General features: G+C 40.7%; 1 protein-coding gene across 1 annotated transcript in view; it reads right to left on the bottom strand.

The window, feature by feature from the left end:
- Window positions 1-16,970, bottom strand: part of DNAH11 (dynein axonemal heavy chain 11) — a 396,587-nt gene that overhangs the window by 171,113 nt on the left and 208,504 nt on the right. Inside the window, exons 42-45 of the mRNA XM_074379604.1 lie at window positions 15,838-15,986; window positions 9,438-9,588; window positions 6,193-6,324; window positions 1,321-1,494 (exon numbers count right to left, since the gene is read on the bottom strand). Coding sequence (XP_074235705.1) covers window positions 1,321-1,494; window positions 6,193-6,324; window positions 9,438-9,588; window positions 15,838-15,986 — 606 coding nt within the window. The remainder of the gene's footprint in view (window positions 1-1,320; window positions 1,495-6,192; window positions 6,325-9,437; window positions 9,589-15,837; window positions 15,987-16,970) is intronic.

Here is a 16,970-nt window from a genome sequence, read left to right as displayed (position 1 = left end):
AAAGAGAAAGGGTCATGAGGTCACAGCAAGAGATGCCTATCAGCAAACCAAGGAGAGAGGCTGCAGGAGAAACAAAACCCCTCAGTATCTCCATCTTGAGCTTCTAGCCTCTACGATTGTGAGAATACGTTTTTACTGCTTACGGCACCTGGTCTCTTTGGTCTTTTGTTATGGCAGCTCCAGGAAATGAATGCACTGGGTTTTCTGTTATTTGACACTAACTGCCTCCTAATAAATGCCGTAGGAATCATTGACATGCCATACAGCACTCCCAAAATAGGAAGCCCCAAAATCAATCAGAATGACGTGATTTGGAGGAATAAATAAAATAAAACAGAAAACAGACTGAGGCAGAATAAGATGATCAAAGAATAACTTGACTCTAAAGGAAATGTAGAAGAGCAATCTATGAAAACATACAGTAAAGACAGAGGGAAAGGCTCATTTGGATCATCAGCTGTCATGTGACTTGAAACATGTGAGTAGAGGAGATTAAACATCTTCATTTGATTGCTGGAGGGTAAAAGAAGAGTTATATGTGAAAAGTGGTAGCTAAGAAATTTACATTAAGGTCAGAAATAAGAATCACTGAACAGAAATATGCCTCCAATTTTCACAAACTCACAACATTACTAGGAAAATATAAAGAACAATGTTATTGCAGAATTAAGTTGCAATATTGTTTTAAAAGAGGATGGAGAGCTATAACAGCTATCTCAGTAAGCATTCCTATAGCTGAGATTCTTCCCCCCCAATGACAGATGTCATATGCTCAGCATATTAACACAGTAATTTATTCACCAGGCAAGAAAGAAAAAAAGACTTTCTTTTTTTTTTTAAGGGATCACATTAGCACACTGTCACTTGAATATTGCTGATGTGTTTTGGATCTGTGACCCCACCAAATCTCATGTCGACTTGTAATCCAGAATGCTGGAGGTGGGGCCTGGTGGGGGGGTGACTGGGTCATGGGGGTGGCTTCTCATAAATGGTTTAGCACTATCCGTCTTGGTACTGCTCTCATGACAGTGAGTCCGTTCTCATGAGATCTGGTCATTTAAAAGTGTGCAGCACCTTCCTCCTCACTCTCTCTTGTTCCTGCTTTGGCCACGTGAACTGTCTGCTTCCCCTTCCCCTGGGATTGTGTTTCTCCTGAGGCCTCCCAGAAGCCCAGCAGATGCCAGTATCATGCTTCCTGTGCAGCCTGTGGAATCATGAGCCAATTAAACCTCTTTTCTTGATTAATTACCCAGTTTCAGGTATTTCTTTATAGCAAATATGAAAATAGGCTAATACAATTGCTATGTTCCACACACCTACCTGCAGGGGCACATCTGGATCCATAGTAAATTGGGCGATTTTGTCAGCCCAGGGCAAGAATTTCTTAGTTTTGTGGTCCACATAATAATCAAAGATTGTTCCCTGGGATGGAAATTTCACTGCTTTCATCTCTTTCTGCCACCACCGGCTGAAGTGAGCTTGATAATCAGAAAGCTACGGAGAACAAGAGAAATCCTTATGATAGACTCAAAGGTATTTTAAATGATTAAAAACAAATTATAGTAAGTAATACTGTCACAGGGGGAGAAACCTAAAATTGCCATATACCCATCAAGAAGAAATTTTCTGAAATAACTAACTTAAAAAGCAAAGTAAAGTTAGGTGAATGCCAGATTACCTGTTGGTTATTTAATCTAATGACAGCATATCATGCAAATTCCTGAGCTAGGTAGTCACTAGTGAACAGCGGTGCTCACTTCTACCAACGTTCACATTAATTTATGGGAAAGTGGGGAAAATAAGAAATGGAGTACTTTTTAAAAATGAGTAACACTATTTGATTTAAATGCTGGCCTTTAAATGCTGGCCCTTTCAGTGATAAAATGTTTTTTCCCTTATAAAACTATGGTGATAAAAAGTTATTTTTAGAAATGCTCTTGCTTAGAAAACAACTTGAGGACTCTATACCATTCCTACAAATCCTTATTGAAACTCCATTGGACTCTGGAATTCTAACTCTGGGAATCCCTGGCATGAGAGATGGAGGAATGGAGAAAGGCGTGGACTTGGTTTCCCACCAGACCAAATCTAAGGGGTCCAACTGAAAACTGCATAGGGACCAACTTTCATCCTCCAGAGAGATTTACAGTGGCAAGAAACAGGCTCTCCTTACTGGGTGGTGCTTGTTTTAATATGATTATAGATATAAGCCATTTACTGCTAGATTAGGGTTTGGAAAATAAAGAAAAAGACAACTGTGTATAACAACTAGAAAAACCCCTCTATATCCATAGGATGACCAAGCCCAGTGATGCCCTTGTCCACAGGATGACCGGGCTCCGTGACTCCTGTATCCACAGGATAATCTGACCCGCTGATTCCTACATCCACAGGATGACCTAGCCCAGTGTCTCCTATATCCACAGGATACCTGGCCTAGTGTGTCCTATATTCATAGGTTAACCTGGCCCAGTTACTCCCATATCCACAGGTGACCTGGCTCAATGCTTCCTATATTCATAGGATGACCTGGCTCGGTGCCTCTAATATTCACCTGGTTCAGTGACTCCGATATCCATGGCTTGACCTGACACAGTGAGTCTGGTGAAGTCTTAGAAATACTGTGTCTATCTATTGCTTTTGGCAATCTCATTCTTATCTTTGACTTTAATTGTGATTTTTTTTCCCCAGAGAAGTTTTTAAAGGGCTTTTATTTTGACATCCCTATGTCACCAGATTATGGCCTATAAACTGGGCAGAGGGTAGTGGTGTTTGTGGGGAGAGCTTTCTCTACCATCTTCCAAACCAGCTGAGTGCATCCTTCTAACACTCTATGCATGAGTTATGAGTTTAGGTTCATTTAAATTATTTTCAGATTGATGGCAGAAGACATTTCTTCACCCCACAACATGATATTACTTATATGACACCATTCTCTGTAGGCAGACTACATTTAACTTTCACTTTTTATCAAGCTTTGCTACATCTAACTACTGCACAGGCAAAATGATTTTGGTGACAAATGTTTGATTCATTAATTCATTCAACTGAAGTGCATTGGTTCTAAACAAGGGACGAAAACAGTCTCTCCTCTCACACAGTTTATGGGAAAAACACAGGGCAGGAACATGAGGATGTGTCGTGCAGCTGAAGTTAAGTCAACAAATGCAGAAATGAACAGTTGCCTTGAAAGTAAAGTCTGCTTTAAGTGAGAGCAACAGAGGCAACTCATTTTAATCGGAAGTTCAGGGAAGGCGTCTGTAAGTGCCACTGCAGGAAGAGACGAGCATGTACAAAGATCCTGTGGTATGAAAGAACTTGGTGTGTTCAAGAAGCTGGGGTTGGGCGAGTGGTGGAGGGAGTGGCAGAGGAAGACAGGGAGAGATAAGCAGGGCTAGATTCAGAGGCCTTGTAAATAGAATTAAAAATTTTGAAATGTTATCTTAAAGGCAATAAGGAGCCTTTCCAGTGTTTTCAACTCTGGAGCATGTCATAGGATTTAATGTACATTTCAAAAAATCACCAACTTCTGAGTGGATGATGAATTATCAGAGTAAACAAAGAAATAGAAAACCCAGTGAGAAGGCTACTTCAGAAGCCAAGTGAGAAATGATGGCAGTTTATGGGAATTCAGAGAAAGTTGATTTGAAACTCGTTTTGGAGGTTGGCTGCAATGACTTCAGTTGAGAATACAGGTCCTTAAGTCAGCCAGCTGCTGTTTAAACCTGGCTTAGGCATGGGTTAGCTTTGTGCCTGGAAGTAGATTAATATACCTTTCTAAGCTTCAGTTCTTTACTTACAAAAGAAGAATAGTCATACCAATCCATATAGGGTTTTATGGTCTTTGAAGAATAAATGAGGTGCCCTATGATAAAGCTCTAAGCACATTCCCTGACACATATTTGGCACTCAATTGGTTAAGCTACCAAGTAGCTATCCTGAGAACATTTCTCATGTCTGTTTCATTCATATTGCCAACCTCATGGCCTTCTTTTGAATGCTCTGTAGTTAGAGCCCTTTTGAAAATATTAAGCTGCTGCTGCTGCTGCTCATGTTAACTACTAAAGAAAGGAAGGTGCCAGTGATATCCAGCTTGTGGCTTATATAACTAGGGAGAAGGCTGATACATTTGGAAATCGGAAAGATTAAAAGAGGATCAGCTGGGAGAGAGGCGAGGGATTATAAGGAGAAGTGGGAAAATGTCCGCTTTCATCATCTCACCTCATTTTACAGTCCTAGAAAGGGAGAAAACTTGTGGTAAATATTGAAAGAAATACCTGGTGGAGGAAGAGGGTTGCCTTCTGTCTGCATGTGGCTTCCATAACAAGAAACCCAAACACATTGCAAAATGTGCCTCTGAGAAAGCCACCTGAAGTCCCTGACATGAACACTTGACTCTCACTCATGCAGTACCAGCTGCTAATATTTAGAAAGCACATGGAAATTACAGAAGGAATCTGGCTTTTGAGAATGGCTGAAATAAGATCTAGGAGGCCAAGTGAGTGCCAAATATATTATTATAATATCAGGCGTAAGTTACGGTAACCTAGTGGCAAGAAGTGGAACTGACCAACGAATAATAGCAATCATTTATTTTTGGATCTACAGTGAGCAAACCAACAGAAATAGAGGTCACTCTTGGCTGTGATGCCTTCTAATGTAAATGCTCCATTTACATCCGGAAAGAATCAGGAAGCCTGGAAAATATGTCGAATCTATTTTTAAGGTAAAAATTCAGGGGTACCCATAGAAGGACCATGAGAGGCCCTGAGGTGCCATGGAAGGTGTGGCTTTTGGAGAAAGACACACTGGGAGGGAATCCCGATGTTGCCATTTCCCATCAGTATGACTTCGGACAAGTTACTCTGCCCTCTGAGCTTTACTTTATTTGTGCAAAGAGGACATCCTGAAGAATCACAGTAAAGATCACATGAGAAAAATTACACATAGAGGTGCATGGTGGCAATTAGATCAGCAAATTTCAAAGTTGAAAAATTCCCACTTTGCACTTTGGTAAGCCTAGGCAGTTCATGGGATCTGTGTGCTGGTGCAAATTTTTTCTCATGTGTTTTCCCACAGGAACTCAGAAGCCACAAGAGGGCTATGCAAGCAATCTGTGCGGGCATGAATATTTCAGACCAGTGCAAAAGGAATTGGCCCAGGGTTGACTATGGTTCACAAATGACTATACTGGGAATAGAGCATGAGACTGGTTAGAAGTAAGAGGGACTAGAGACAGGGAGACCCATTTGAAGGTTCTCATATGCTACAAACTAAATCGTGACCCTCCCCATGCCCCACCCCCAAATCCATATTTTGACGCCCACTCTCCAGTATGATGGTTTTTGGTGGTGGGGCCTTGGGATATAATTCAATTTAGATGATGTCATGAAAACAGAGTCCTCATGATGGGATTCATGTCTTCATAAGAAGAGAAACCAGTACTACTCTCTGTCACATGGGGACATGGCGGGAAAGTGGCCACCTGAAAGGTGAGAACAGAGTCCTTGCCAGAACTCAACCACGCTGACACCATGATCTTGGACTTTTGGACCCCAGAACTGTGAGAAATAAATTTTTATTGCTTAAGTCACCCGATCTGTGGTATTTTGTTATAGCAGTCTGAGCTACTAAGACACTGTGACACCCAGGGCAATCTAAAGATGAGCTGCCCCTGAATTTAGGCTGCAGGGATGGAGAAGAGGGAACAGAGTTGGCATCTATTCTGCAGGTGAAACTGAGAGAGTCTGAGATCACATAACACAGAAATAAGGAAGAGAGATATTTCCCACATTTTAAACTGGAGCTACTAGAAAGAATGTACTACTGAGCAAAAGAAAAGAAGTAAGAGCAGGGGCAAGTTGGAGTACGGGGCAGGAGGAGGTCTGTCTCAGGCACGCTGAGTGGGGCTTCTTGTAGAAAAGCATGCTGGAGGTGAGGAAACATGAAACCTTAGGTTCAGAAGACACAGCCAGGCTGGAGGATACGGATTTGGCATTGTCAGCTGGGGTTAGAACCATCAGGGATGGTTCTCTGAGAATATCCAGACAATGCACAGGCTTAGGAGAGAACAGGGCAAGCAGTACAAATCCATAATATAACAAAAAGGTATGGATCACATATTTTAACCTCCCCCCGACCCTGTCCCACACAAAACTGGAAACTGGTCCCGTAAACCATTTCTAAACATACCTGATCTTGTAGCAGGGTACCTCCAAAAGCCCAGATACAAGCAAACACAAAATAGACTTCATAAACTTCTTTTGGGCTGTCAGATGGTACATTTTCAGGAGTCAGCAAGCACTCCAAAAGAACACATACAGTCTAAAGAAAAAGAAATTGTCAAATAAGGCGACATTTTAAAAATAGTAGAGTAAGTTAAAGGATACTTTTCTAACTCCACTTTATCCTTGAGAGAGTATACAGTTTTTCCCCAACTCTGATTTGCTACATTGGGAGAGAAAAACTACCACTTTGGGTGTCTAAGTTAACAGGAGAAAACTTGTCACTTTGAACCAAAACGGTCTAGGTAACAGCAAACTATTTTTAAAAATAAAACAATTTAGTTAATGATCATGATACAAACCAAAATGTCATATAAGCAGAAAAAAGGGTGTGTGTGTATGTATGTATGTATGTGTATATATACTTTTTTATAAATAGGAAATCATTTTATACATGGCGTTCTATCACCCACTTCCTCAATTAAAAACTGTAGACCTCTTTCCTTATCAATAAGTGTTACTCTACACCATCACTGGGATGGATGCATAAGATTTCACTGGATGGGCAGGCATTTATTTGTATATTTTCCTCTTGCTGGACATTTAGATAAACCACTTTCCATTAGTGCTTTGGCAGCCATTTTCCCACCTGTTGTCACAAATTTAGAATGCTGGACGGGCAGCTTCAGCCTGTGGCAGTTTTCCGGACATCAAACTAAATTTAACCTTGAAAGAAATGCTGTTCAGGAACTCAGGAACGTTCTGCATACCCTCCAGGTGAAATGGCAACACGCTCCGGGGTCCTAACGAACCTTGCCCGTGCTTAGGGCAGTTGCATCAGCAGGAAGAGAACGTGGCTGCTGCAGAGGCCTTCACCATGTGAAATAACAACCAGGAATGAACAGGATTGGGGGCTGGCTCTCTAAAGCACAGAAACTGCTGTCATTAATTAGCATTGCCACAGGTCCTAAAAACTTAAGAGACTCTTCCTCCAGTTTCTTCAGGCAACAATAGATTTTCATCTCTATTACATACACAGCAACACAAGCGATCACAAATCAGGTCAGGGCTGTGTGTGTGTGTGTTTCCCCTGCTTGCCGCAAAAGACGGGGAAATACTTTTCATTTCAATTGTTGAGGACCTATTATATTTTTAAGTCTTCTTTCTTGATTTCTATTATTTTGCATTGTGCCACATTTCCCAATTTGAAATACTCTTTTAATAGAATAAAACTCACCAATTTGCTATTAAGAAAAACAGTGGAAAACTCTGAGGCTTTGTTATTTTTAGTAGAAGCCATGTTGCTCTAAGCAACTGCTGAAATCAAAACAGAAAAGACTAAAGGGTCTCAACGTGAAGCTATCTGCTGAGATGAATACACTAATAAGTTCATATGCTGCTTCTATTTTCTTCCACAGTACTTGAAAAACATTTTGAGTTCTGTGTCAGCACTTAAAAAAAATCATACTTCAATGCATAATCTGAAAGAGTTAATACACCTTCCCAAACTTAAAGAAATGTCATATATCAGAAAAGAGTGCATTAATTTCTCAAGAGAGTCATTTCAGGTTACTATCTTCTTATACTCACTTTGGTCTCAAATATCCATACCTGCTAGTAACAAGAGAAGAGAAATTACTCTATAAAACAACAGCCTAACAGGAGCTAAACAATTAAATGCCATTTCTGAATACTACAGAAGAAAGAAGTAGAGCAAAAGTCATATTAATTCCTACTGACCTATTTTCACACTGCTCTTGAATGGAAAAGTTCACACCACAGAGAGTCACACAAATACACAAGCCAACTTGAGAAAGAACACGATCATGCTTTTCTGCAAGTATTACACCAGAGGAAGTCTAATTAGGCTAACTACATAATTAATTCATTATGAATAAATTCAGACCTGCTTTCAGAAATAAATTATACCTCAGATAATTACTGTTGAAGACTATCGTTTATTTAATTGGTGTGTGGATTATCCAAAAACCTGAACAGAATTTCTCTTCTTATTATGCTTGTGACTATTTCTAATTTAGTGTCAAATAAATTTGGTAACAAAGTCACTTAATGGTAACAAAGTACATAGAAAGCAATTTTGATTCTATAGGGAAAAAGGGTGTGGGGGTTTGTAATCGTAAACCTTTTTGTGAAGTTTTTTACTTGTAAGGGCTGGGATAGTTTTTCTTCATGCCGAGATTAAGATCACAACCTTCATTTCTGTGTGCTGTGAATTATTTTCACTGGCTTCCATGACAACATATCACATGTACCCTTCACTCTTTCCAGCTGTCTCAAGATGAAGATCAGAAAAAAATGTATCCCTGGGATATTATGAACTCTTCATCCAGACTGACACGCCTTCACGAATATTTTTGGGAGGAGGAGGTCTGTGAGTGGTGGCACCTAGATGTTAGAATTCAGAGGCTTTCTCTTACTCTCTGGCTGGCATCTTTAATTGCACAGATTTATTTTATTAAGAAAACATACTGGCCAGGTGCGGTGGCTCATGCCTGTAATCCCAGCACTTTGGGAGGCCAAGGAGGGCAGATCATGAGGTCAGGTGTTTCAGACCAGCCTAGCCAAAATAGTGAAACCCCATCTCTACTAAAAATTTGAAAAAAAAATTGCTGGGTGTGGTGGTGGGCACCTGTAATCTCAGCTACTCGGGAGGCTGAGGCAGGAGGATTGCTTCAACCTAGGAGGCAGAGTTTGTAGTGAGGTGAGACGGTGCCGCTGCACTCCAGCCTGAGCGACAGTGCGAGGTTCCATCCCAAAAAAAGGAAAACATATTGAGCACCTTCTCTGGGAAAGCTACTTAGGAACCAGAAAAATAAGTAAGGCTATTGCAACTTTGTTCTTCTAATTCTGCGTTAAGATACTGGAAAGGAACACAATGATTCAACAAACACCTATCTGGCACCTACTATGTGCTAAGAACTATCTGGGGATATAAAAAAAAAATCAATGAAATATGGTTCCAACCTTCTTTCACAAGATTGTGAAAAGAATCAGAGCTCAAACTTAAATGCTAACAGAATATAGCAGACGTTTACAAAAAGCTCCAGGGAACATGGTGGGTGAGGGCAGGAGGTTTGGAACAATCTAACAGTTCTGGAAATCTTTCATTTCCTTGGGCAAGCAAGAACTTCTGTTGTCTTGATCAACAAACAATACCACGTCAGGACTGGAATGGTATAACGGGAGACAAACCTGCACGAGGCTACTCTCAGGAATTGAAGTGATGGTTTTAAAGCTTGTTCTCAGCTTATCCAAGCATGCGGGGACATATTTATCAAAAAGAATAGTCAAATTGGCCTTTTCTGATTGATGCCGCCTTCTGTCTATCCAACTGGCCACATACCTGAAAAGGAACACAGAAAAGCTTTTATTGAACACTAGGCTTGAAAAGCAGAATTTCACCAAGTCAAAAGCTTCCTCCTTCAACACAGCTTGGTGCAACACTTCAGGGACATGTTTAGTGAGTTCATTCTATTTCTCAAACTGCAAATATTTTTAAATGGCCTTTAAAAACTTGTTTTAATGGCCATTTTACCTTAATGAAAAGACTGTAAAAGAAACTCCTAATAGCACTTAGAAGCCAAACATAATGGAATATAAGTAGGCCATTACTGAGCATTTATGAGGAAGTGCAGTATGTCATTTCCTGAAGGGGTGAGACTATTCCCCCAGTGTAGGCCTTACTTATGAAAACAGCTTGCGATTTTTCATGATTAATCTTGGCATCAATTATTTAGTAATGAGAAATCAAGTTACAAATAAAAAGATGAAAATTCCATAGGGGCTATTTCAAAGTGCCTCCTTTTCCAATGGACCAAATGTAACTCCAACCTGATAGCTGATAATAACGAGTTTCGAATAGGTGGCTCTGATAGGCCATTAGAGAGAGAGAGAGAGAGAGAGAGAGAGAGAGAGAGGGAGGGAGGGAGAGAGGGAGGGGGGAGGGAGAGAGAGAGAGAGTGTGTGTGTGTGTGTGTAACCTGAAACAAAATGTTATCAATTTGATACAACAAATATCCTTAGCCGGGCGCGGTGGCTCAAGCCTGTAATCCCAGCACTTTGGGAGGCCGAGGCGGGTGCATCACGAGGTCAAGAGATTGAGACCATCCTGGTCAACACGGTGAAACCCCGTCTCTACTAATAGTACAAAAAATTAGCTGGGCAAGGTGGCGCGTGCCTGTAATCCCAGCTACTCAGGAGGCTGAGGCAGGAGAATTGCCTGAACCCAGGAGGCGGAGGTTGCGGTGAGCCGAGATCGCACCATTGCACTCCAGCCTGGGTAACAAGAGCGAAACTCCGTCTCAAAAAAAAAAAAAAAAAAAAACACACACACAAATATCCTTAATTATTAGTAAAATTATATCAGCAAAACAAAGCATGACTTAGTAGCACCTGTAGTAGTCTATAGGGCAAACATGTATTAGGTTAAACTAAAAATAATCCCTCAGAAAGTTCTCATTAAGGATGAAGCCAGGGGAAAAAATGCATTTAGCAATTGGCAGAGACGCAGTATGACCACAGATCAATTTTAGCGACACCTTGCTTTAAGCAAACCAGATTTTACATTTTGAGCATCAGAAGACATTAAGGCAAGATGATTGATTATCTGACAAAAGGCTCCTTTTGCTTTTCACAAGGCTTCACAATAGAGTTTATTAAATAGTCAATGATGTTGCAACTCTGATTAATTTACAAAGTGTCAACCGTCAAAAGTTTTTCGGGTCCGAGAGAAATGGTTTTTCGGTGGAAGTCCAGTTGCGTAAGAGTAACCTGGTAATGTCTGTGTGTGGTGGTGACGGTGGGAACCACGGAACAATGGAAAGCAGGCGTCAGTGTCTGGGACAAAGGAATGAAGGCCACCCTCCCAGCTACTGACTTTACCCCCTATCCGCTGCCAGAGTGGAAAGTGGAACCTTTGCATCTAGAGCGTATCAAGAAAGGTCGAAAGAGAATTTCTCAGGGAAAGGCAAGTCTAAAGTGAGACTGCCTGGATATGCATCTCAGTCCCACCATTTTTAACTGTGCTACCTTAGGCAAATTACTTAACCTCTCCGTGCTTCAATTTTCTCCTATGTAAATGGAGATGATAATCATTGAAACTTCCTGGGGTGGTTGTGAGGATTATGTAAGTTTGCATGTGCCAAGTGCTTACATTAGTATCTAACAAATAAATTCTCAATAAACACTACTCATTAGTAGAGTTGGTGGCATTGGGAAACTCAGGTTCAGATCATGATTCCATCTCCCTTTGTATCTTCTAAAGGCAGTGGTGACCTGTTGGGCATAAGAGCTGGCATCCTGGGTTCTGATGGATATAACAAGCCCACACTCAGTTCCCAACAAAGTTTCTTCCAGGGTTCTGTGGAAGCAGGAAGCCATTGCAAGGATAACTAGAAGCAGTAACTTCAAAAAATAGCCCAGAAGGAAAAAGTGAGCTTTGCACTTAATGTGTAAATAATAGCAACTTCACTGAGTCACAGCAGCAGCAGCTAAAGTCTCAGAGAAAATCCACCAAACCCACTAGCAAATGGTGCTATTTCTCAAATTACTTCCAGTAGTGGGAGTTGCTCCAGAAAAAAGTCAGTCCAGCCAAACTGAGATGTGGTTAAGAGCTGATTCTACCTGAGAAAAGAAGAGGGTGCAGACAAATCACCTCTGCTAGGGATCAATCACACTACACAGCATAGGATTGAGAGCAAAAATGGCTATGTTGCTGAATAGGGACAGTTAAAAAATTTATGTAGAAATTATTGCTAAAGTTTCCTAGTTTAAGAATAAAACAGACATTAAAAGACATTAAATTTAGAAGGAGAAACTGTTACCTTCAACAAACACTGAAGCTTAGAGCTGCATTTGTGTGCAATTGTTGCAACACCGCTTCACAAAAAAATGTTGCTTATGATTTCTCAAAGATGCAACAGATGTGAACATGACTACTATTATATTACATACAATTGAAAATGGCATACTAAAGTGGCATATTTTTTCCTTGAAAGACCACAGAAAAGATCACTCATACTGTGTGCACCTCTGGAAATGGCTACAGTGGAATGCCCCAATGCATCATCTTCATGCCAATACATAGGTCATTAACAAAGCATTTTGGCTTTTCAGAATTTGCACGAGTCCTCCTGTCAGCAGCTCGGTTGTTCTTCCCTCCTCCATAACTGCTCCAGGTTTATCAAGTGAAGTCTAAACCCTGTAGTTCTGAAACTTTCTAGTGCAGCCAAAGTTTTCAGAGCTCTGAAAACTTTTTATTTATTACTCAATCCTCTGGGACTGGAACCTGTTGTATAGGAGAGAAGGAACTGAAGAGACTGTAAGTCTACCTTCAGAGGAAGCTTGAAGGCCTCTTTCACCATGGCCTGGAAAAGCGGCAGACATTAGCAGTACATGCTGACTAGCAGTGTATACCAATTGTTTCTGAAGTTGCATGTTTATAAGTATATACAGTATCCAAAGATGAGACAGTGGGATTGCAGAGACATAAGACAATAAGTTCATTTGATTCAGGTACAACTACTAGTGATGCAAAGCCAGAAGAATAAGTTCAAGTAACAGAAGAAAGAGTATGATACAAAGCTGTGGCTCCCAAGAGTCATCTACCAGGATCTGCTCTTCAGTAATCAGACTTAGGGATGAAGTGTTTCTTAATGCCTCCAACTTACTTTCATGTATTTCAGCAAAAATGGATAAAAGTAGAAAATGTGCCTGTATGCCAGGGAAAGAGAGAGAGAGAAAGTAAATGTAGTAAAATGGTAACAATTAGTGATTGCAAGAAAAGCGTCTCAGGCTGCACACTGTACTACTTTTCAACTTTTCCATGGTTTTCAACTTTATTTCAAAGTTTTGACTCAAACAAAACGTTGACACTTCAGAGATTCACTTGGAAAAGTTAATAATTATGTCTATCTCAGAAGGTAACTGAGTATTAAATCAATTAATAACTATAAAGCTATCACTTTGTTAATATAATGACATTAAAGATGTTAAAGTATCCAATAACTATGGAGTGGAAAAAATACCCTTTTCTCTAAAATAGCCATTTTGTGACTCACTGAAAGTTTATTGCAATAGGAGGTGAAAATATAAAAATACCTTTTAGAGAAGATTTACATTGTTTTGGAAAATGACCTGGATGAATTCTTTGGTCACACATACGAAAAGTAATACCTACACATTAATTCTGGATAAAACAAAAACCTCCAAAAGTAAAATCCAATGGTGAAGACAGAGTTGTTTAACTCTTTTAGGAATGTAAGTTGGGTGTCTCGCTAGCTAACCTGTGACCTTTGATGTATTGCATGAAAATCCTTCTTTAAATAGGGATTTCGACCAAGCTTTTGTGAGCACAAATCTCCATGGGCCAGGACTCAGACTGAATTACATATGCCTTGGGAGCTGTGAGGTTCCTTACTGAAATCAGAGCACACTCGGGAGGGGTAAGGGGTCTCTTGAAAGAAATAAATGCTGCCATGTACTGTGGTGCCTGAGCTCTCTGTACAGAGGGAGTCAGGGCTGCTGGAGAGACTCCTTCAGGTAGCCCCCAAACAATAAGTATCCCAGGAGACAGAATCCTAGGTGTGGAAAGAAGTTATTACCCCAAGGAAAACACTCCATTTGAGACTTCTAAAAATCACTCCTTCCCCCCAAGCTAATCCAAAAAAGCCTTGTCAAAAACAAAAGCCTGGGCATGGCTCTACTGTGCTGTTAGAGATAAGGAGTCAGTACACAGAGGAAAGGCAACCTGGAGAAGGACGTCAGTTAGGCCCCCAGCAGGAAACGGATGGCATCCCCAAATCAGGATAATAAGGGAAGGATCAATAAAAGGACTAGTTACAGAAGTGTGGGCAGGGAATAGAGAAAATGGAAGGGACAGTGCCATGGCAAGAGGGTAATAACATGGAATGGTTGCCGTACCCATTCCTGGAGGGACAGGAGAATGAAGGACTGCCAGAACCTCAAGGAAAGAACCCTGATGGAGAGATACAAGAAGAGCTGTGACCTGCAGTTTGAGGGACAGAACCGTCCTGGCATGACCCTGTTGGGAAGAAGAATAACTAGCCTGACCTCACTCTCCTCTCTCCTTCTCACTTCCTGCCAGGATTCTTCACTGGCCAAACCAACCAGGAGCCAGAAGGCAAGGAGCTCACTAATGTGGTCCAGACAGGACAGCCCCTGGGGCACAGAACACGGTGAGACGAATGGAGAGTATGTCCACAGGGGTGAACAGGGTTCTGACATAAGAAGCATGCCAGGCACAAGCATGGATTCACTGGCAGAGCTCAGCAGTTCCTACAGTTCCGAGTGGAAACGCTGGAGGTGACAAGTTAACACCAGGGTGAACTGTAGAAAGTGTAAGCATTTGAGGGGTAAGCAACTGGGCCAATTAAAGGTGCTCTAAACCAAAGCACTGCAACTGTTCATGCATGCGAAGTATATATACACGAAACATGTAAAACCGAAGTGATTTCTTTTTACATAAGTGCTCCATATAAGCATTCATTATCTATTCACTTACTCAACAAATATTTACCGAGTTAACATGTTCAAGATATGTGAACGAGGTAACGTCCAAGTAAAAATGACAAAGGTATTCCAGCGCTTAAGTAATTATCTTTAAATTAGCCTAATTCATTAGCCTGAAATTTAATTGCTAATATCTTCTTCAAGTAAGCATATATTTAGAATTTTATACTAAGATTTTAACAAGATCCATACACAATTTTAAAAAGCACTGATTAAAAAGTGGGCAAAGAACTTATCTGAACATTTTTCCAATGCAGACATACAAACGGCCAATAAGCACATGAAAAGATGTTCAACATCACTAATCATCAGGGAAATGCAAATTAAAATGAGATATGACCTCATGCCCATGAGCATGGCTAACTGTTAAAAAAAAAAAGGAAAATAACAAGGGCTGGCACAGATGCAGAGAGATTAGAGCCCTCATACACTGTTGGTGGGAATATAAATGAGTAGCAGCTGTGGAAAAAATATGTAGTTTCTCAGAAAATTAAAATTAAAATTAATATATGACCTAGAAATTCTTCTTCTGGGTTCTACCCAAAAGAATGGAAAACAGGGTCTTGAAGAACTATTTGCACATCCATGTTTACAGCAGCATTATTCACAATAGCCAAAAGGCAGAAGAAACCCGAGTGTTCATTTATAGATGAAGGGGTAAACAAAATATACTATATACACACAATGGAATATCATACAGCCTTAAAAAATGAAATCCTGCAATATACTGCTAAGTGGATGAACTCTGAAGACATTGAGCTAAGTGAAATCAACCTGTCACAAAAAGACAAACACTGTATGATTCCATTCATATGAGGTACCTGGAGTAATCTAATTCACAGACACAGAAAGCAGAATCAAGGTTGCCAAGAGCTGGGAGAAGGGGAGAATGAGGTGTTACTGTTTAAGAGTTAAGTAAGAGTTTCAGTATGGGAAGATAAAAACTTCCAGAGACAGATGGTGGTGATAGCTGTGCAATGACATGAATGTGCTTAAGCAAAAATTATTAAAATGGTAAATGTTACATACAACTTACTACAATAAACAAAAAAGAAACACTCACGGATTCCAGCCCAGATCTTGTGGGTTCACAAACAGAATACCAGCTCTGGAAACAGTGGCCGGGGTTGCGCTCCTTAAGTGATGTATCTCAAACAGAAGCCTCATGGAGGGCGTGAGGGCGATGCGCTCATTGCTGGCGAGGGTCAGCACCTGGAGTGAGCAGCACAGTGGTGTACAGAGGTGCACTGTCACCCACGGGAAAAAGCAGTGCTGTGAACATACAGGAGCAACAAGTACTTTCCCTACCGGAATTACCACAGGCTGTGCACTCAGCGTCCTGAATCAGAAGTGCAGTCTGAATAAAGATCTAAGCTCCCCTCTGAAGTGACCTGATTGACCCTTGAGGAATAAACTCACCTAAATGGACTGGTAAATGCCAACCTTTAAATAACTGTAGTAATTTTATTACTAAGCCAAATAAAAGACATTTATTGTAAAAATTAATCACATGAAAAGACCTGTATACCAAAAAAAAAAAAAACCTTTAGAATCTGAAATGCCACAATTATCAACTGTCCCAAGACACTCATACAAGTATAAAGATCCCAAACCCGTATTTTATGATGAACAGTGTCTCAGTTGAGAAAGCAGTAATTACTGTTAATTTAAGGGGGTTACTAACTCTATCCCAGAATAATGATGATTACTGATCTCTCTGCTGACCCCAACAAAAGACCCTGTGTTGCTTGAATGCTATCTCACAGACCTGTACCATAACCTTTGTTTTTGCTTAGAATGCTGGATTAACTTGGGGTGGGGGGGAAGCAAGCTTGGGAAAACATTTTAACTCAATCCACCGCCACAGGAACTAGTTACTTTCAGTTATCATATGTCACAAACCAGTTCTTTCATTGTCTAAGTATTCATACTTAATCAAAGATAAGATACAAGCCGGGCGCAGCGGCTCACACCTGTAATACCAGCACTTTGGGAGGCTGAGGTGGGCAGATCACAAGGTCAGGGGTTTGAGACCAGCCTGACCAACATCGTGAAACCCTGTCTCTACTTAAAAATACAAAAATTAGCCAGGCGTGGTGGCACACACCTGCAATCCTAGCTGCTGGGTGGCTAAGGCAGGAGAATTGCTTGAACCCGGGAGGCGGAGGTTGTGGTGAGCTGAGAGTGCACCACTGC

The sequence above is a fragment of the Saimiri boliviensis genome, chromosome 10, assembly GCF_048565385.1.
Source record: "Saimiri boliviensis isolate mSaiBol1 chromosome 10, mSaiBol1.pri, whole genome shotgun sequence".
NCBI classification, from domain to species: domain Eukaryota; kingdom Metazoa; phylum Chordata; class Mammalia; order Primates; family Cebidae; genus Saimiri; species Saimiri boliviensis.
Note: the sequence above shows the minus strand (reverse complement) of the source record. Positions and strands in the feature narration are given on the sequence as shown.